The 21,256-nt window shown below is 52.7% G+C and overlaps 1 protein-coding gene across 4 annotated transcripts in view; it reads left to right on the forward strand.

Moving 5' to 3' along the window:
- The window catches only part of LOC120681509 (polycomb group protein EMF2B-like), a 30,081-nt gene extending 9,307 nt beyond the window's left edge, over positions 1-20,774 (forward strand). Inside the window, exons 12-22 of one of the 4 annotated variants that reach the window (XM_039963020.1) lie at positions 8,856-8,908; positions 9,176-9,229; positions 9,304-9,363; positions 15,636-15,682; positions 15,764-15,945; positions 17,184-17,310; positions 17,432-17,480; positions 17,733-17,816; positions 17,965-18,044; positions 20,251-20,340; positions 20,445-20,774. In XM_039963020.1, coding sequence (XP_039818954.1) covers positions 8,856-8,908; positions 9,176-9,229; positions 9,304-9,363; positions 15,636-15,682; positions 15,764-15,945; positions 17,184-17,310; positions 17,432-17,480; positions 17,733-17,816; positions 17,965-18,044; positions 20,251-20,340; positions 20,445-20,565 — 947 coding nt within the window. In that variant the 3' untranslated portion in view covers positions 20,566-20,774. The remainder of the gene's footprint in view (positions 1-8,855; positions 8,909-9,175; positions 9,230-9,303; positions 9,364-15,635; positions 15,683-15,763; positions 15,946-17,183; positions 17,311-17,431; positions 17,481-17,732; positions 17,817-17,964; positions 18,045-20,250; positions 20,341-20,444) is intronic. The other 3 variants (XR_005677898.1, XR_005677899.1, XM_039963021.1) reach the window with 3 other exon arrangements.
- The last annotated feature ends 482 nt before the right edge of the window (positions 20,775-21,256 follow it).

The following is a 21,256-nucleotide window of genomic DNA, read 5'->3' on the forward strand; positions in this document are numbered from 1 at the left end:
ACAAGTACTTTAGTTCAGAACCAGCCTGATCATTTCATTGTTGAATATCCTGTCACTGTACACGGTCCGGCAACAGCTCCAGAAGCAGGAAATTCAGAACCAGGGAGCCCAGCTGCTGCATCTTCTGACCATGACCAACCTATAGCATCACCTGGTAACTCTAATGCACCAGCTACACCTGTCACACCACCAGCAGACATTCAGTGGGCCACACCACCACAAGGTCAATCTGCAGATTTTGAAGGTGTTCCATTAAGATTCAGAACTCTGAATGATCTGTATGACAATACTGAAGAACTGGAGAATTTGCAGTACAGTGGGCTGTGTTTGTTAGCAGCTGATGAACCTGCTAGTGTGGATGAAGCTCTAGGAGAAGAAGTCTGGAAGAAGGCCATGGAAACTGAACTTCAGTCAATCAAAGATAGTGAAACTTGGCATTTATCAGATCTGCCAAGAGGTCACAAAGCAATAGGCTTAAAATGGGTGTTCAAGGTAAAGAGAGATGCTGCTGGTGAGGTTGTCAAGCACAAAGCTAGGCTTGTAGCTAAGGGATATGCCCAGAAGCAGGGGGTGGATTATGATGAGGTCTTTGCACCAGTTGCAAGAATTGAAACAGTGAGAATTCTGTTTGCACTTGCAGCACAAGGAGATTGGGAAGTACATCATATGGATGTAAAATCAGCTTTTCTGAATGGAGATCTCCAAGAAGTGTATGTGCATCTGCCACCAGGCTTCACAGAAGCTGCACAAGCTAGGAAAGTGCTTAGACTGAAGAAAGCTCTCTATGGGCTAAAACAGGCTCCAGGCATGGAATGCCAAGCTTGATCAGGAGCTGAATGCTCTTGGTTTTCAGAGAAGCACAGTTGAACATGCTATGTATAAGAGAGGCACAGGGAGCACATTACTCCTAGTTGGGGTATATGTGGATGATCTGATTATCTGTGACCCTGATAAACAGAAGATAGCCGAGTTCAAAGAACAAATGAAGAAAATATTCAGTATGAGTGATCTTGGGCTACTCAGTTATTATTTGGGCATGGAGGTCAAGCAAGACAAAGACCACATCACTGTCTGCCAAAGGGCCTATGCTGCAAAGATTGTTGAAACTTGCAGGATGACAGGATGTAACCCAGTTGATACTCCTATGGAGCTGAGGGTGAGACTTTCTATTGCAAAACCTGGCTCTGAACTTGAAGTTACCAGATACAGAAGTGTGATTGGCAGCTTGAGATATTTGGTGAACACTAGGCCAGAAATAGCATATGCAGTGGGGATAGCTAGCAGATTCATGGAGGCACCAGCTAAAGAACACTGGGCTGTGGTCAAAAGAATTGTAAGATACATCTCTGGACCACTTGACTATGGTTGCAGGTATCTGAAGAATGGGAGGCCTGATCTTGTAGGAGAGAATAATACTTGTATTCCTTCAACCCTAGAAGGGTGGGTATATATAATACCTATACATGTGCCTCTAGATGGGCCTCTATACACATGGGCTCAATATACTCCACCCCCCGCAGTCTGAACTATCGGCGCAACGGTGTTCAAGACTGGACAACAAGAAAGCTAACACCCCCCCGCAGTTTGAACTACCGACGCAGCAGTGTTCAAGACTGGACAAGAAGAGAGTACAAATAGAGTACAAAGGGCAAATACTCCCCCCGTAGCCACAACTAGCCACCGGCTACGTTGAGGCTGGATCGAAACTCCGAGAAGGTCGAGGAGGGCAGCCCCTTGGTGAAGATGTCAGCAAACTGGGAGGTAGTCGGGACATGGAGTACCCGAACATCGCCGATTGCGACTGTCGCGCACGAAGTGTAGGTCGATCTCCACGTGCTTCGTCCGCTGATGCTGGACGGGGTTGGTGGAGAGATACACGGCACTGACGTTGTCGCAGTAGACGAGCGTGCTCTTGGCGAGCGGGCTGTGGAGCTCCGTCAAGAGATGTCGTAGCCAGGACGCCTCCGCTACGCCGTTAGCGACAGCCCGGTACTCCGCCTCGGCACTGGAGCGGGAGACAACCGGCTGCCGCTTGGACGACCAGGAGACCAGGTTGCCGCCCAGGAAGACGGCGTACTCGGAAGTGGAGCGACGAGTGTCCGGGCAGCCAGCCCAGTCAGCGTCGGTGTAGACCACCAGCTCAGCAGAGGACGAGCGGTGAAGCACCAGGCCGAGGTCCACAGTGCCACGGACGTAGCGGAGGAGACGCTTTAGCGCAGCAAGGTGTGACTCCCGGGGATCATGCATATGGAGACAGACCTGCTGGACAGCGTAAGTGAGGTCCGGCCTGGTGAAGGTGAGGTACTGCAAAGCACCAGCCAGACTCCGGTAGGCAATAGGATCAGCCACCGGATCACCCAGATCAGCGGACAGCTTCGCCTGAGTGTCGACAGGAGTGGAGCAGGGCTTGCAATCAGTCATCCCAGCCCGCTCCAGGATATCGAGTGCGTACTGCCGCTGGTGCAGGAGAAGACCAGACGGGCGAGGCTCAACAGTGACGCCCAAGAAGTGGAGCTGACCGAGATCCTTCATAGCAAACTCCTGCTGCAGAGAGGAGATGACACTCTGAAGCAACCGCTGACTAGAGGCTGTGAGCACAATGTCATCAACGTAGAGCAGCAGATAGGAAGTCTCATCCCCACGGCGGTAGAAGAAGAGAGACGTGTCAGAGTTGGCCTCGGTGAACCCCAATGTCAGCAAGAACGTGGCGAACCGAGTGTACCAAGCCCGAGGAGCCTGCTTCAGTCCATAGAGAGACTTGTTGAGCCGGCAGATCATATCTGGACGACTCAAATCCACAAATCCCGCTAGCTGAGAGCAGTAGACAGTCTCTGACAGAGTGCCGTGAAGAAACGCATTCTTCACGTACAGTTGGTGCACAGGCCAAGAGCGCAAGCGATAGGACCGTGCACACCGTAGCGGGCTTCACGACTGGGCTGAAGGTCTCATCATAGTCCACACCAGGCCGCTGAGTGAACCCCCGGAGAACCCAGCGAGCCTTGTAGCGCTCCAGTGTGCCATCGGCCCGACGCTTATGCGTCCAGATCCACTTGCCAGTCACCACATTGCAACCAGACGGACGCGGTACGAGGTCTCGCGTCTGGTTGGCAAGAAGAGCCGCGTACTCCTCTTCTATCGCGCGACGCCAGTGAGGATCCGCCAAGGCGTCGCGGACAGAGGAGGGTACCGGAGAGACCCTCGGCTCTCTCTCGGTGGCGGAGAGAGTCGCGGCCTGAGACGCCATCCGCCGAGTCACCATGGGATGGATATGCCGAGGATCCCGATGGATGACTGGCGGGTGGTATACTTCCGGCTCTGCTCGAGAGGGAGCCGGAGGAGGCGGCGGCGGCAACGGCTCCGGCGTCGGCGTCGCAGGATCCTCCGGAGCAGGAGGCGGCGCTAGTGTCGTCGCCGAACGACGCCGGTACACCTGCACCGGCTCAGCGTACCGCTGCGGTGTCGTGGTCGGCGCCAAGCGACGCCGGTACACCTGCATCGGCTGAGCGTACCGCGCAGGTGCAGGTGAAGGCACCGGGGCCGCGCGTGGAGCAGCGGGAGACACCGGGTCCGCGCGCGGCACGACCGGAGGTCCGGGGACCGTGCGTGGCTAGAAAACCTGCAGGAAAAGGACAGACAGGTAACGGTGTCTGAACCACCGGGTCAGTCGGAAACAGAGACTCCAGCTCGGGGTCAGGAGAAGGTGTAGAGGAGGTAGAGTAGGGGAAATCCGACTCGTCAAAGACGACGTGTCGAGAGATCAGAACGCGGCGAGAGGTGAGGTCAAAGCATCGGTACCCCTTTGTGGTCAGGGGAGTACCCGAGGAACACATAACGAGTCGAACGGGGCGCCAGCTTGTGAGAAGCGGTGGCGGAGGTGTTAGGGTAACACGCACACCCGAAGACCCGAAGGTGGTCGTAGCGAGGAGGGGTACCGAAGAGAGCGTGGTGTGGAGTGGGAGCAGGAGAAGCAGTGGACGGAAAGCGGTTGAGCAGGTATGGCGGTGTGGAGGCTCTCAGCCCAGAAGCGCGGGGGCAGAGAAGCCTGGATCAGGAGGGTGCGCACGACGTCGTTCGTCGTGCGAATCATCCGCTCAGCCTTGCCGTTCTGAGGAGAGGTATACGGACACGACATACGCAGCCGAACACCCCGAGACAGGAAGAAGGAACGTAAGGTGGAGTTGTCAAACTCCCGCCCGTTGTCACACTGGACGGCCTTAACGGTGAGGCCGAACTGAGTGGACACCCAGGCAAAGAAGTGGGGAAGGTCTCAGACTTGGCGCGCAAAGGAAACGTCCAAGAGTAGTGCGAGAAGTCGTCGACCACCACTAGATAGTACTTATAACCAGAAAGGCTAAGTACAGGAGAGGTCCACAGGTCACAGTGAACAAGGTCAAATGCATGTGTCGCATGCGAAGAAGAGGAAAAAGGGAGCCGAACATGACGACCGAGCTGGCACGCATGGCAGAGGGGCTCAGCAGGAGCCCTAGTACCAGGAACATCGGTACTACGACTGAGCTGAGCCAGAACGTCGCGGCCAAGGTGACCAAGACGGCGGTGCCAGGTGGTGGAAGACGGCGTCGTGGCAAAAGCGGCAGACCAAGACGGCCAGGGCGAAGAAGAAGACGAGAGTGATGCAGCGGAAGAAGGAAGGCGAAGGGTGTAAAGGGACCCCGTGCTGTCACCGGAGTAGCGGACGCTGGGAGGCCGAATCCTTTACAGTGAGGCTAGAAGAATCAAACTCGATGGAACAAGAATTGTCAGCTGTAAACTGACGAATGGAAAGAAGGTTATGAACCATCTAAGGAGCAACAAGGACATTGGGAAGACGAAAAGAGCCAGGAGCAGAACCCACGGCGGTGACAGGAAGGCAAGACCCGTCACCAACCATGATGGAAGGACAAGAGGGGTGTGGGGGTTGGACAGAAGAGAGGATACCGACATGTGGGGTAGTGTGGAAGGAGGCACCCGAGTCGGCGATCCACTCGGTGCAGACCGCCGGCGTCCGCCCCATGGCGCTGAAGGACTGCCCCAGTGCGGCCTGGTCCCACCCCCCAGGCCAGGTCGGCTGCTGGCTGGGTGGAGCGGGCGGTGTCCAGAATGGCGCGAACAGGGGAGCAGCAGCGGCGAGCATGGCCGCCAGCTGGGCCGAGGACGAGGGCCCGCGACGGCCTGGACCGGCGCGGCGTGCGCGACGGCCTGGGCGGCGTGCGTGGCGGCCCGCGCGGCGGGCGCGGCGGCGGCCAGGTCTACGGGCGCGACGGCCTGAGCCTGCGCGGCCGGCGCCCTGCGCGGCGGGCGCCCTGCGCAGCGGGCACGACGGCCTGCACGGCGTGCGCGGCGGCGCGGGAGGCAGCAGCTTCGGCGGCGCGGCCCATGCCCTGGAGTGGAGGAGGCGCCTGGGCGGCTGCCTGGAACAGGGGAGGGGTGCCCACGCTGGAGGCCCACGCGCCCATAGGAAGGGCCCTGGCGCCGACGGCAGTAGGGGCTGCAGCGGCAGCAGCAGGGGCGGCGGCGGCGCGCATGAGGGTGGGTGCGACGGCCGCGACGCGGGGGTCTTGGAGGTGGCAGTGCGCGTCGAAGAGCCGCACGGCGGAGGAGGCGCGCGCCGGCGCGAGGCTGCAGGAGCTCGCGGAGGCGCTCGACAGGGCCGTCCGCGCGCTCGAGTCCGCTCCAGCCAGATGCGCGCCAACGGACGCCAGTAGAGGAGCAGCAGCGGCGACAGCGGCGGTGGGCACCCGCGCAGGCCCCGGCGGCGGCACGGGCGACGCGGGCTGGAGAGGACCCGGCTGCAGGGGTGCGGCGCGCGGCTACAGGAGCGGATGCTGGCACGGCGGCTGGCCGCCAGCAGCATAGGAGGCGGTGGCGGCTCCCTGGAGCCACGGCCATGCCGCGCTGGGAGCCGGGTGGGCGACGCCAGGAGGGGCGTCGGGGGCAGGGGCGGCGCCAGTCCCGGCGCCATCATGGGTGGCGGCAAGGGCGGCAGCGGCCTGGGCAGCGGCGGTCGCAGCTGCACCAGGGGCGGTGGCGGCAGCTGCACCAGGGGCGGTGGCGGCAGCGGCCAGGGACGCCCGGGCGGCAGAATCGGCGGCGGTGGTGGCGCCAGCCAGGCCCGCGCCCGGATCCGCGCCGAGGGCTGCGGCAAGGGCGGCGGCGGTGACGTCCTGGGGCGTCGGATTAACACCCCGGGCGGCGGCGGCGGCGGCAACAGGACCTCCTGTGGCCGCGTCCCCGGCACCCAGTGCACCCAGGGCAGTCGAATCGGCGCCCTGGGCGGCGAGATCGGCCGCGGCGGCTGCCAGGCCCGCACCCGGATCCGTGCCTAGGGCAGGCGGATCCGGCTCCTCCAAGGCCGGCGGCGGGAGGAGTGGGTTTGGGAGGGTCTCGACGACGGCGAGGGCCGCGGCGGGAAGCCAGGGCGCCGCAGGCCAAGCAGCGGCAGGTGCCCAGGGCGCCGCGGGCCTCGCGCCCAGAGCAGAGGAGATCGGCGGCCGGTAGCAGAGGAGAAGGGAGGGAGGGAAGGAGGAGAGGGGAGGGGGCGCAGGCGGCCGGCTGGCCATGGCGCCGGCGGCGGCGTCGGTGGTGGGGTGGGCCCGGCGGCGGCTGCTAGAGGGAGGGAGGGAGAGGGAAGAGATGGCTAGATACCATGTAGGAGAGAATAATGCTTGTATTCCTCCAACCCTAGAGGGGTGGGTATATATAATACCTATACATGGGCCTCTAGATGGGCCTCTATACACATGGGCCCAATATACTCCAACAGATCTCAGTCTGTTAGGCTTTACTGACAGCGACTGTTCAGGTGACTTGATTCAGAGAAAGAGCACCTCGGGGATAGTCTTCTACCTCGGTTCAAATCTGGTGACCTGGGCTTCACAGAAGCAGAAGGTAGTGGCACTGTCATCTTGTGAAGCTGAATACATAGCTGCAGCGCTGGGAACCTGCCAAGGAGTGTGGCTGAGCCGGCTGATTGCAGAACTGGTTGGAGGAGAGCCTCTGAAATTCAGACTTTTAGTCGACAACCAGTCAGCTATCGAATTGGCCAAGAACCCTGTGTTTCATGAGTGGAGCAAGCACAAGGTATCATTATATCCGTGATTGCATCGAGAAAGACATGGTTGAGGTTAAACACGTGAGGACAGATGAGCAAGTGGCTGACATTCTGACAAAGCCTCTTGGGAGGATGAAGTTTGCAGAGTTCAGACTGAAGCTCGGCGTTGTTCCAGTGCAACAGGATTAAGGGGGTGAAATGTTAGTTCTAGGATAAATTCACAGGTGTAATCCTGTTGTAATCGTGTCATGTAATCGTGTCGTAGTTGCTGCTTTGTCGCATAGAATCTTGGGTGGGCCGGAGATGTGCGCGTGCCCACGCCGAGACCGCGTTCAGTGTCTGACCCCGTCGCGATGCCGTTCGTGCATGTCCCGCGGCGATCCGAAAAAGAGGGCGATCACGGGGGCATTGTGGCGACGGGGTGGCCGGGCTTTGTGCCTATGTATCTGAGATCCGATGCAACGAATAAGCACGTCAATTGGTGCTGTACTCTTGCGTGTGTTCTTCTTCCAAGTGTTCGCGTGTGTTCCTCCAAAGCTCACGTCGCCGCGGTCACCATCGAGCCCGGCGGCGCGACACCTCCGATCGACGCTGATCCCCGGCATTCGGTTCCAACAGAAATTTATTGGGCTAATATGTATGGGCTGACCATCTTTTAAACTATTTTGAGAATGGCACCACACTTATAACATTTGCGAATACAAATATTTTTTACAATGTTTGAATAGCTTATTTTGAGGTTTAATGTCTTAGTTAGCAAGGCATCAAAGCATCTAGTACCAATGTCTTTGCTTCAGGAAGTGGTAGTTCTAAGTTGTGCACGCGACATTGGGCATAATTACTCTCGTGCTTTTCCTATCCCTAGAATTTGGCACACAATAGTGGGAAAGTATGTGTACAGTACTCTCTACCATTGAAACCCTTCCTGCCGCAGGCATTCGAATCCATATCAACCTTATATCACCTACTTCACTCGATCCTTCTTTGCTTGGCGGTGCGTTGAAGGATACAGCACACCCAGTATGAAACCTGGATGCATGTGAACCGCTAGCTCCTAGTTGCCTCGCGATTGCAATTTTAACTCTTCTGAAGCTTCTTCTTAATGCAAAGATACACAGCTGTCTCTGTGTATGCATGAAAGAAAAAGATACAGCACCCTTGACTAGCCGCAAGTATTGCAGGTCTGCAGGCTTGCATTGAATCGCTTTCCGTCTCATCATCAGCCCAATTCATTCCTTCACCTTGCTGTGTGTTGTGCTTCCTCTAAAAAAGGGAGCTCTGTAAGGCACTTTGGTGCCGTTGTCTTGTGTATGCATGTAACTCTTCGTGTCACGCTCTGTGCCCCTGTTAGGAATTGACTATAGGATGAAGGTAGTTGCGGTAGGAAAGGGCACACTAGCATAATTAAACTGAAAGTACAACATAAATTATGCAATTTAATCTTATGTTTAGAGTAGTGAAACGAGTCAAAGTTTTGTTTGGGGTGTTAGACAGACAAACAAGATTGTTTGTAGTAAAGTGAATTAGTGATCTTCCATTTTTAAGGGATTTCAATGTGGTGTTCTTGGTGAGACACTTACCATTTTTAAGGTGAAACTTAGCTCCCGGGGTCATTTCTTTACACCTGGAATCCTGGATTGCCATCTGCTTGTGCTTTCTATGGTAGCTTTTCATGGCCAATATTATAAGTTACGCTCTGCAATTGCTCTTTGTACTGCAATTTTGCATCACTTACTGGCAGTTACAGCAGGAACCTTTCCTCATTATAACATTTGTTTATATTGATTTTTTGAATCCTTCTTACCAGTTACTGAAGATTTCTGCTGCTCGTTTTGCTTGATAAAGTGTGGAAGCTTCATGGTAAAGTTTGGAGAAAAATTTCTATTGTGTTATATCTATATTTCACTACTTCGTCCTAAGGATTCTCCTGTTCTTAGTATTGAGAGAAATAACATTTTTAATGATTAAACCAAATATTTTTTTTCCTATAAAGGAATTTGCGATTGTGTTTTCATATCCACACCTTCACCTCATATATTTATTTTATTTATTTATACCAAAAAAGAAGTAACATTCATTTCTACTCTGTTTTGATGTCATATCTAATATAATGATTTTGGGTGTCAGGGTCTGAAGTATCACTTAATCTCATCGCATGACCAGTTCAACTTTGAGTTCTGGGTTCGTAAACCTCTAAAACTAACCTACTTCAAACACACTCAATTGTTGATAACTACTTTTGCTTGTTCTTACAGATATCTGAGAAGGAACAGGGTGTCAATGTTAGTTTGAAGCGCAATACCTGGACAAATGAGGTAATTTAACGATAAAGAAAATCAAATGTATGTTGCTGTCTAGTTATTAAGAAATAAACAATAATAATGTATATTGATACGCATGCCCCATTCAGTGGTTTACAAGTCATTCAAATTTCATGTCCCTCTTATTCTTTTGCTAGTTCAAGACCCATAGCTCTATTTTCTTGTTGCTTTCTTGGATGCAAAAGTCAAGGGTGCACTGAAACCCAGTTTAGAATTTGAATGCTTAACATGGAATATCCAATGGGTTTTACATGCATGATATTGGAGATTCATGCATACTAAATGTTGTTGGTCCAAATGGATCTGATTTCATTCAACTTAGGCCCAAAGGGCAGTCTTGATACATATATAGACTCCAAGATTCTTAAGACACCTTAACAGACTCTTTAACACCTATGCGGCCACAGGAGGCTAGAAAATCCTCCGTGTGATCCCATCGATGGTCGAGATGACCCGGGGGGTCTCTACCTAGCCCTATCTAGTATAATAGATAGATACATAGATGCACATGTGTTAGACTTATCTAATATTCTCCCCCTAAGTCTCACATAGTGGTCCCAATCCGGATCATCCCAATCTTGGACTGCAACTTCTGAAACTTCACTCTCCCAAGAGATTTGGTGAGGAAGTCAGCAAGCTGGTCCTATGTGCTGATGTAGTTGGCCTTGACGCTCCCATCCTCCAAGCAGCCCCTTATGAAGTGATACTTCACCCTGATGTGCTTGCTGCGCTCATGGAAGACATGGTTCTTTGCCGAGCTAGAGCGGACTTGCTGTACACTCGGAGCTCCACTACTTCAGCATCTCTGCCAAGGAGATCACCAAGCAGTCGAGCCAGCCAAATCGCCTGCGTAGAGGTAGAAGTAGCGGCGATGTACTCTGTCTCACAGCTGGACAGAGCCACCACCTATTGCTTGACCAACTGCTAGCTGACAAGACACTTGCCAAGGAAGAGCATCATCCCGCTCGTACTCTTGCTAGTGTCGATGTCACCGGTGTGGTTGCTGTCACTGTAGCCGATGAAAGTGTGCCACGTTAGGACACCTCGGGTAGTGCAGGCCGTAGTCGGGGTGCTCGCGACGTAGCGGATGATCCTCTTGATGGCTTGCAGATGCTCCATCGTCGGTCGCTGCATGAACCAACTGACGTAGCCAACGGCGAATGCCAAGTTCGGCCGCGTGTGGGTGAGGTAGCGAAGGCTCCCCACAAGGCGCCGGTACTCCGTGGCGTCGACCTCTTCCGCGGTGCTGTCGCGTCTCAGCTTCAGCCTCTCCTCCATCGGGGTGAGAGGGGTTGCATTCGGTGAGTCCACCTAGCTCAACGATGCGCTTGGCGTAGGCAATCTGACTGAGACTGATGCCGGAGTCGTCCTGGTGCACCTCGATCCCCAAGTAGGAGAGGAGCCCCAGGTCACTCATCTGGAAAGGTGGCCTTCATCTCCTCCTTGAATGCCTCCACCTCGTCGACCTTTGCGCCGGTGATCACCAAGTCGTCGATGTAGACGCCCACCAGCAAGGCAGAGCCGTCCTTGCCCCGCTGGTAGACAGCCGCTTCGTGCGGGCTTTGCACGAACCCCATGGTCTTCATGGTAGCGTCTAGCTTGGCGTTCCAAGCTCGGGGTGCCTGCCGCAGGCCGTAGAGGGCCTTGCGCAAGCGAAGAACCTTGTCCTTGCCGGGGATGACGAATCCCAGCGGCTGGTAGATGTAGACCTCGTCCTTCATGTCGCCGTTGAGAAAGGCAGACTTGACGCCCATGTGGTGGACGCGCCAGCCCTCCTGGGCTGCCAGTGTGAGGAGACGCACGGACTCCATCCATGCGACGGGTGCGAAGGCATCGTCGAAGTCAACACCCTCTTGCTGCACGAACAGTCGAGCCTTGTGCTTGACGACCGCACTGGCTTCATCTTTCTTTAGCTTGAACACCCATTTGAGGGTGATTGCGAGGTGATCGGCTGGGAGATCAGCCAGCTCCCAAATTCGGTTCCTCTCGACGGCGTCCATCTCCAACTGCATCACGGCACGCCAGGCTGCGTATTCCTCCGCCTCAGTGAAGGAGCGGGGCTCGCCATTGTTGTGCGTCAGGTGCAGCTCCGCCTCCAAGTCGTGCGGTACAAGTCCAGGCACCGGCTGCTCGTTGAGGATGTCCTCCACGGTGCGATACCGCAGAGGCTCGCCGTCGTGGTACACATCGACGCGGTCCTCGTTGGAGAGTGGCGTGACGAACTCCACCGAGCGGTGCTCGTTGCAGACCGAGGCTGGTGGTGTTGAACTCAGAGGCGTGGGCGGCGGAGTAGGTGTACGGGGCGCCGGCGTAGGCGAGTGAGGCGTGGCCAGTGGTGTCGGCGAAGGACTCGCCGGAGTTGGTGGCGGTCTTGGAGCTGGGGCAAACACGCTCGGTGACGGAGAGCTGCCTACTCCCCAGCTTCCTCGAAGTGGGCGTACTCGACGACGAAGTCACCGATCGTTGAAGTCGAGCCGTCGTCCACCGCCTTGCCCCACACCCAACCCCGACCCTAGTCGAACACAACATCGCGTGCGATGCGCACATGCTGTGTAACAGGGTCGAGGATGCGGTAGGCCTTCACGCCGTCCGCGTAGCTGATGAAGACCCCTAGTGCGCTCTTGTCGCCGAGCTTGCCGATGTGGCCAAGCTCCTTGACGAACGCGACACAGCCGAAGACGCGGAGGTGGCTGACCGCCGGCTTGCGGTCATGCCTCACCTCGTATGGCTTCTTGCTGTCGAGTGCCTTGGTAGGCAAGCAGTTGAGCAGGCGAACGGTGGTCATCACCGCCTCACCCCATTAGATGGCCGACATCCCCCTCTGCTTGAGGAGGGCACGTGCCGTGGCCATCATCGTCTGGTTGCGCTGCTCGACGGCGCCGTTCTGCTGCGGAGTGTACGACGCAGAGTAGTGGCGTTGGATGCCCTCGTCGGCGCAGTACGCCACAAACTCAGCCGCTGTGAACTCGCCGTCGTTGTTCGTGCGCAACACATGGAGCTTACGGCCACACTCCTCCGCAGCTGCTTGATGGCGCTTGATGGCGTCCGAAGCAGCTGCCTTGGTGTCGAGGAGGATCGCCCACATGTAGCGGGAGATGTTGTCGACAAGAAGGAAGTGGCACAGTCCTCCAGGAGTAGCCAGTGTGGCGGGACCGCAGGGGTCGCCGTGCACCAGCTCTAGCTTCTACTTGGCGCAGTAGCTCGCCTGGTGCGGGAAGAGCAGCCGCCGCTGCTTCGTCAGAACACAGGTATCGCAGAACTGCTCGACATGGTCGATGTGCGGCATCCCCCGCACCATCTCCTTAGCACCGAGCTGCCTCAGGGCCTCAAAGTTGAGGTGCCCAAAGTGCTCGTGCCAACGCCACCCGTCGTCGTCGCGTCGAGTTGCGAAGCAATGGGGTTGCGCCACCTTGGCATGGAGGACGTAGAGGCAGTTGCTCCTCCTCCTCACCTTGGCGAGAAGACGAGGACGTGTCCCAAATGCGAAGCAGCCCGTGCTCAATCTCCACGCGCGACCAGTTCTCATCCAGCTGTCCCAAGCTGATGATCGAGTTCCGCAGTGCTGGGATGTAGTAGACACCGGTGAGCATCCGGTGCTCGCCGGTCTTTACGACGAAGATAACGGATCCGACACCCTCGATCTCCACGGTGGAGGCGTCCCCGAACTTGACGGAGCCTCTCACGGTGGAGTCCAGGTCGGAGAAGTACTCGCGCCGCCTGGTCGTGTGGTGGGTAGCGCACTGGTGTCGAGGTACCATCCATCGATCTTCTCGTCGCCTGCGCCCTTCCCGAGGAAGGTGTGAGCTCACGGCTAGTCGAAGTGGAGGAGCGCGGTGACGGTCGGCTCAGGAGAGGAGCGCAGCTTGACACTCCCATGCATCTGGAACAAGGTCGACTCATCGTCGGCACGAGCCTCGGCGATGTGGGCCTAACCGCCACGCTTCGGCCGCGTGCAGTCTTGGCCCAATGACCAGTCTTGCTACAGTTGCGACAGATGTCGTCCCTGTTCGCCTTGCGCTCGCCGTCGGCGGCGCTGCCGTCGCCCCACGCGGACGTGGAGCCTTGCCCTTGTCCTTCTTGCGTGGTCGACGCGCGCGGTCACTCGACGAGCCTGAAGCCACCCCCTTCTTCCGCTCACCCTGACGAGCACGCCATTGCTCCTCGGTGAGAAGCTTGCCACCCGTGGTGGTCGGCTCGACGAGAGACAGCTTGCGGTCGTCGACGGCCTTGAGACGGCCTGTCACCTCCTCGATCGTGAGCGCGGACAAGTCTAGAATCGTCTCCACCACCAGAGTAACCTGAGTGTACTTGTCGGCGACGATGTGAAGAAGCTTCTCGACTGCCTGCTCCTCGTTGATGTCGTTGTCGCCGAACATCTCCAGCTTCTGCATCAAGCTGGCGAGGCGGAGTGAGAAGTTGTCGATATCCTCGCTCGGCAGGAAGGCCAAGCGATCCCACTCCTGTCGAAGCTTCTAGAGGGTGGACCGCCGCGCACGGTCGCTGCCGACACGCATCTGGGCGATGGCCTCCCAAGCTAGCATGGCGGTGGGCTTCTTGGCGAGGATGGACGCCATCTCCGCTGGGACGGCCGCGAGAAGCGCCCTAAGGGCACGCCGGTCCTCGTGGTCGTCGACGTCGTTGTACTTGACTGCTTCCCACATCTGCCATGCCTGCAGCTTGACCTTCATGATCGAACTCCAGTCTGCGTATTTCGTCTTCGTGAGCAACGGCCACGTGCTGCCGCCAGAGTCCTTGAAGACCGACTGGACGATAGTAGATCTCCCTTGCCGCTCGGGCGACGCCGATGCCGCTCCGGAGATGGAGAGACCCGCCGACGCTGCTCTGGGGGTGGAGACTCGTTGACGCCGCTCCAACTCCAAGACACTATCGTCGTTGTCGCTGCCCGCGCCGAGGTCGCCGTCAGCAGCTTACGCCATGCGTAGCACGGCCATGGCCTCAGCCACGACCTGCTGGTTCTCTGCGACACGGCCCCCACGCGCCTCCATTGCACGCGTGTGTTGGTTCCCGCGCCGTCGGGCTGCTGCAACCTCCGTGGCTGCTCGCTCGGCCTCCTCGGACTCGAGAGCCTCATGCTCCACCCGCGCACGCGCCGTAGCCGCTCCGCACGTGTGCGCGCTGCTTCCGCAGCAGCAGCCGCAGCCTCTAGCGTTGCTGCATCCTCCCCACGCTGGCGCCTCGTGCTCGACGAGATGGAGGCGTGGTTAGAGCCGCGGCTCGGTGCAGGGGAAGCCATGGTCGGAGAAGAATCGCTGGAGACGAGCTGCTGCCGAAGGGGAATCGCAGCTGCGAGCGCCCTTCTGCTGCTCCTGCACGCCGATGCCGCTGGCTGCCTGCACGCCGCTCGCTGCAGGCCCAGCGTCGGGCCATCCGTGGCCTACGCTGGCCGCTGTAGCGCCGCTTCCTCGCGCGCACGCCTGCTCCTCCTGCACCCGCGCGTCTGCCTCGCAGCTGGGCCCGCGCCGGCCGCCTGCCTGCGCACGCCCGCCTCCCGCGCCGCGGCTCCGAGTCTGGACCTCTTCTTGCCCGATCTGCGCCACCTTTGCGAAGGGGCGTGCGGCTCGATCGAGGGCGCGAGGTTGCTGTTCCGCGCGAGCGCCGGATGGAGAGGGGCCGGAGAGGGAAGGGGCACCTCTGGACAGGATAGAGGCGGCGGCGTGGAGTGGGGAGCTGGGGTGGCGGTGGTGGGATCTCCGGAGAGGAGGGAGGAGCACGGGAGAGAAAGGGGAGATGAAACCCTAGGATCTTGATACCAATTATTGGTCCAAATGGATCTGATTTCATTCAACTTAGGCCCAAAGGACAGTCTTGATACATATATAGACTCCAAGACTCTTAACACCTAAGCGGCCACAGGAGGCCAGAAAATCTTCCGTGTTATCCCATCGATGGTCGAGATCACCCGGAGGGGGGAGGGGGGGGGCTATACTTTGCCCTATCTAGTATAATAGATAGATACATAGACGCACATGTGTGAGACTTATCTTATAAATGTTAGCAAGGGGTATTCGGTTGGCCCTACGGAGCCTTGGGTGCTGGCCGCACAGGCCTGTTGCCGTGTGTCGCCCCTAGGGAAAGGTAGATAGGCATTGTATTAGGCGAGCATCTCCTAGGTTACGTTTCCATAAACCCTAGAGACCTTTGCTTTCCCGAGCCACATTCACTTTCACTCAATACTATTTTAGTTGGAAAAATTTTGCACATAAATTTCATGGAAAAACTAATGCACCCCACCCTATCATTTCCAGGATTTCCCTGCAGGAGTTGATCCGAGGCAGAGAACATTTTCCTACTTGTATGCTTGTTCTCCCTTTCCTTATATGATTTATCAATTCTCTATTCAGACCAATTTGTATCAGTAATAATGTTCCTTCAGCTCAAAGTATAAGAAGCGTCCAAGATTAGTTGTTGCGAAAGTGGCTGAAGCTATCGTTCCATCAAAAGTGACTGAGGTGATCACACCGTTAGAAGCAACTGAGGTGACTGTTCTGCCAAAAGCAACTGAGACGATTGTTCCGCCAAAAGCAACTGAGATAATCAGGCATGGACATCTACTTGGTATGCGATCAAAATCACCTGTAGATACCCGTGTGAGCTTTGAAGGAAGCTATGTGCAAAAGGAAATTGGTGCATTTATATACTTTTCCTCTTAGCCTTTGAAATGAACTAATGTTAGGTGTACGGTTAATGGTTTTTGTTTCATATTAGTTATTGATCTAGCAAGGAAGTCCTCATGTACTCTTATCTAAGGCTAGTCTCATGTGCTGTTATATATAAGAATTGTTGCGGTATTAAAGCAGCAATGTCTCCCAATTCCCTAACATGTACAGTGTCAGATTTCTTGTCTCATATGGGTTGGACACATCAAATTTCTTATCTTATTTGATTTGCTTTTTTTTATTCATATTAACATACTGAAACCCTACCCATCCATGAATTATTCCCTTTGTCTCCTTCCCTTGTTTCTAACTTAGTTCAATAGTTATTTGTTGAACAAATTTAGTTTAGGCCTTCAGGGGAGAAGATATATTTTAAACTTCATGTTTTTTGTACTAAATCTTGACACATATACTCAACATCAGATTAGCCACATGGTCCAAGCAGCAAATTTTGTTTTTTTTTGCGAATACACAGGAGAGCTGTGTATCTTTGTATTAAAAGGGAGAACTATAGGTCCAATAACAGAAAAAAAAGGGGGGGGAAAAGACACCACCTCATCTTGGACCAGAAATGAGGGTTATGAAGCAGTAATTTTTTATAAAACCCTTCTTGAACAATTAGTCTACACCATGCTAGTCTGTACAAGTTGAACTCTTCGACCTTTTTCTTGGTGTAGCTTTTGGAAAGAGGTTGTTGAATAGAGTCATTGCAGCCTGATAAAGTGGTTCTTTATATATTTCTGGCAACCATTCTGCTGGCATGTTGATATTGAATTACATTTTGACTTCAGCACTACTTTGCATAACCTGGTACTAAGGTGTATGATGCCCTAAAATCATTGCATATTTCATAGCTGGATAACTACTGTGGAGAGGGGAGGATGGATGGCATGGTGGGATTGCTATCTGGATATCCCCTTTTACATTGCCAACTTAATTCCCTAAAACAAATATTAAATTTTTCTATAGCTTCCAACTAATATTCTGCAGGTGGATCCTGCATACATTGCATGTGGCTTCTATAGTGCCACATAGACAGTCACTGCCATTGTATCCCTAGAGTGCCTTGCATGCAGCACATACACTTTATTTCGGATAATAATCAAGAAATTTCCTGATGTCGCCTAAATTTTTCAGGTACTTCTGTGTCAGACACGTCAGTTGATCCTGCCTGTTCATTACATGGCGGCCATCTATCACCACCAAGAATACTCGAGTTCGGAAAGACCAGGAGACTATCTGTCAACCAGATTAACCCCAGAAAGTATGTCCCTTTTGTTTATGTTCTTGATACCATGTTACTCAGTTAATACTGTCTTCAATCACCTTAGATACAAGTTCTTCGATTAACTCATCGCTTTGTTTGTGTTTGTATCATCTGGCAGTCAGCAACTCCTTCAAAAACGTCAATTCTTCCATTCTCACACAGGACAGGTGTTGAAACTTGTGCAGCTCTTTTCATGTCTTGTTCCCATCCTATACTTTTCTACCAATCTTGACTGTAATTGCATTGAACTGACTTCAGTTTTATCTCTGTTTCCACACATTTTTGGCCAATTTTTAGCTTTAGTGTTATGCGCTTTGTGCTGGTAACTTTTGTTGTCCTGGAGCTTTGGTTCCTACCATCATGATTCATTCCTATATTTGCATCTAGCTTAATTAATCATCATCTTATATTTATTGTAGCCAATGGCATTTGAAGAAGTTCTCTCAGATCATGATAGTGAAGACGAAGTTGATGATGATGTTGCTGACTTTGAAGATAGAAGGGTAAGATGTGATATTCTTTTTGCTCTATTCTTGCACAAGGACGGAATAGGAACAGTCTGCTACCTTAGCTTGAGCTCAAGTTAATCTGTATTTGCTGTGCGGTAGTAGTTTAATAATTCTTGTTATTTAACTTTCTGATTAAATTCAGATGCTTGATGATTTCATTAATGTTACAAAAGATGAGAAGTGTATCATGCATATGTGGAATTCATTTGTTTCCAGACAAAGGTCAGGTCTTCATCCCCAATTCTTGCATTTAATTTCTGGCTATCCTGGTAAATAGAAGTGATTTCACTTCTTGCTGTTGATAGACTAGCTCGAATTGTTTTCACTGCTATGACATGCTTTAGAAAGGATAGCGTTCTTTTGTTGAGGTAGCCAGGTAGGTTAGCTTACTTCAGTTAGACTAAGACTAAATGCTAGTCTTCATGTCTCTTCACCACAAGCTAACACGGCTGGCCTCTTGGATTGGTGGCAGCATACCTCCAGTCTGGTGGGTTAGGATGCTAAGCAGGGCTTCAACTCACTTGTGGTCTTAGGTGCCTGGACGATCTGGAGGGTGAGGTATGGAGTGTCACATAGAGTCTCTCTTGCCATCACTCTAAAAAAAACTCGACCGGCAGGGGAAAGACCGCCCCCCATGGCATTGCACGAAGAAGCAACCTCAGCCAATCCGGCCGAGAAAACCCCCGAACCTGGCTTCACCCTATAGGGCCACACCATAACCTGGGCCAACCATGACCCACTAGGTTAACTACCACTGCAACTACCCCCTGAAAGGAGGGCCCAAACCAACCACGGGTGCCCCAGGCTGGCACCCTGCGACTATTTTTTGGGTTGCCAGGGAAGGGGTGTTTTTGCTGCCGCCAGGATTTGAACCCTGGTTGCAGGGGCGGACCCAGTAGAGGTGCATGGGTGTTCATCTGTACACCAAATAATTTGGGGAAGAAAAATTCAGTTACGATGCATAATGTACTCATAACTGGCCCAGATAGGGAGGAATGGCAGGACATCAAGCCTTCAAGCAAAACACTCGCAGAAATTAACGCCTGTTTGCTCTCGTTCCTCCTCCCGTCTTCAACTCAGTGAATTGTTGCAATTGATTCATGTCTGGTCCGGTGAATTGTTGTATTCAGCATTTCGTCCAGTAGTTCAATGTAGCATATTTGTTTAATTGTAGGCATAAAAAAGATTGAAGGTTATTGATTTTAGAATCTTCATGGACTAGAGCCGCAATGAAACCCAAATCAACCATAGCTAGTGCCTGCACACCAATACTGAGGAATGGATTAAGGAATTATTCCTACTTACGGTGTACCCTTTATTTTTCATAAACCTATATGCAATGACTGTTCCGTTCGCTAATATTTATGTACACCCAATCATGAATTCCTCCGGCTGCCACTGCCTGTTGGTGTCTTCCTCAACCGGGAAGCTTACCACTACACTACATGAGTGTTGGCTCTTGCCATCACTCTAGTGCAAGAGGAAGCTGAGCTCTGGATGTTTGGCAAAAGGGTTAAGTGTACTGGTCGTTAGGAGTCCAGTTGGACAGTTGTCTTAAGCTGTGGGTCTAGGGTGGCCTTTCTTTTTTCTTTTTTTTTTGAGGGCTCTAGGGTGGCCTTTCTTGTTCACGGGCGAGTATGTAACCTTAACAGTTAGGATGTGAGAGTGTCGTGTTCTGTAAGTCTATTTTGGCTTTTTTCTTCCTATCTTAATGCAACCTGCATATTCAAGAAAAAAAATAATGCTAGTCTATTGCTAGTATATGTATTGTACTGGCTCGTAACCCATGTAGATAGCTCAGTCATCAGGTTTAGATTATGTCCGTATGTTTGCTATGGTCTAATTGACGTTATATTACTGGAAATTAGTTTATGTATTTGCAGTATTGGCTACGTAACTGTGCTAGTTATGATAAACAAGCTTGGGTTAGTTGAATTGTGCAGAAAAAAAAATGTCTATTTAATGAGAATTTAGGAACACTATAAAGTCCCAACATTGCAACTAGATAAAACATATTCTTCAATATAGTGCAACGGCAGTACTACAAATGTAATATTATGTGCTGCTTAAATGCCACTACATACTTCTTTTTTCTTTGGATTAGGATGCACCATCAATTGTTGAGCCTTGAGCAGACTTTTTTCCTGTAAATATGCATGAGAGCTGTCAAATACATGAGACACCTGCATATCATTTCATTAAAAAAAGGAACTGCCAATAGCAAGACTTGCATAACAATCAAAACAAAAAGATATGGTTTGATCCTAATCAGACTACAATCTTTTTTTACTACATTTGCAGCCACCCTAATCAGTATTTTTATCCTGGAACTGCAATTTAGTTTGTCACACTTCAACATCTTTGTTTGGTCATTTCCTCGACCTATATGTTTGGATCTTCTTACTGAAAATGGAAGGGTAAATTGCAGGGTGATAGTTGATAGTCATATGCCATGGGCCTGCAAAGCCTTCTCCCAGCTTCATGGACAATTACTTGCACGAAATCCTTCCCTACTACGGTGAGTTACCGCTACATGAGTTTATGCATGTCTGCGAACCGCAGCAGGCATGCATTTTCATAAGTTTGATTTCTTATTGGAGATTTTCTTACCGTAACAAACAGGTGCTGGAGGTTTTTCATGATCAAACTCTGGAATCACAATCTTATAGATGCGTGCACCATGAACTCCTGCAACGTGATTATTGATGAAGTCAAGAACAAAAAAAGCTCGGATCCCAAGTGAAGCCGATGCGTTGAAAACATTTCGGTCATGAACAATGACAAACAAGTTAAACTCTTTTCTTTCCCATCCTACAATATTTGTGATGCCATCGACATCCAGCTCCATATCATGATATTAATATTCTCGGTACCATGAGTTTTACATGACCTGTTTTTTTCTGAAGGAAGTTTTACATGAAGTGTTGGTTATTCAGTGATTCGGACAACTCATTCCCTTGTTTACCTCATTGTACCACACGTATTGTTCAGACTGTGCAGCAATTTGGCCCAACATGTCATACCTGTCACCCGTGTGACCATTAAGCCCCATCCTAGGCCCTCTGAGTCTTAACTTTTCGTGTCGCACGTAACCCATGTGATCCTGTATTGACGTTTACAGCCTTCCGTCACCATGTGAGTCAGAGATGTTCTGGATTTTTCAAGCTGCTAACACTTGTTAGAGTGCGTAGCGCATTGGTATAACTACATGTGACTCCCACCCTACTATGCCCAGCCAAGGCCTTTGAGTCTAACTATACCAAAAATACTCGCATTTTTTGAATTTTTTACGTGGGACTACATGAAGCTCCTATAGCAGGTAAATTTCTTTTGCTGCTCATTTTCTAAAACCATGTGCCGAGGGAGCAAGATTGACGCCGTGATGTGGCTGAGATACTACGCTCCACATGGGAAAAAAAAAAGATTCCCCCATC

Source organism: Panicum virgatum, chromosome 7N (assembly GCF_016808335.1).
Source record: "Panicum virgatum strain AP13 chromosome 7N, P.virgatum_v5, whole genome shotgun sequence".
Taxonomy (NCBI): domain Eukaryota; kingdom Viridiplantae; phylum Streptophyta; class Magnoliopsida; order Poales; family Poaceae; genus Panicum; species Panicum virgatum.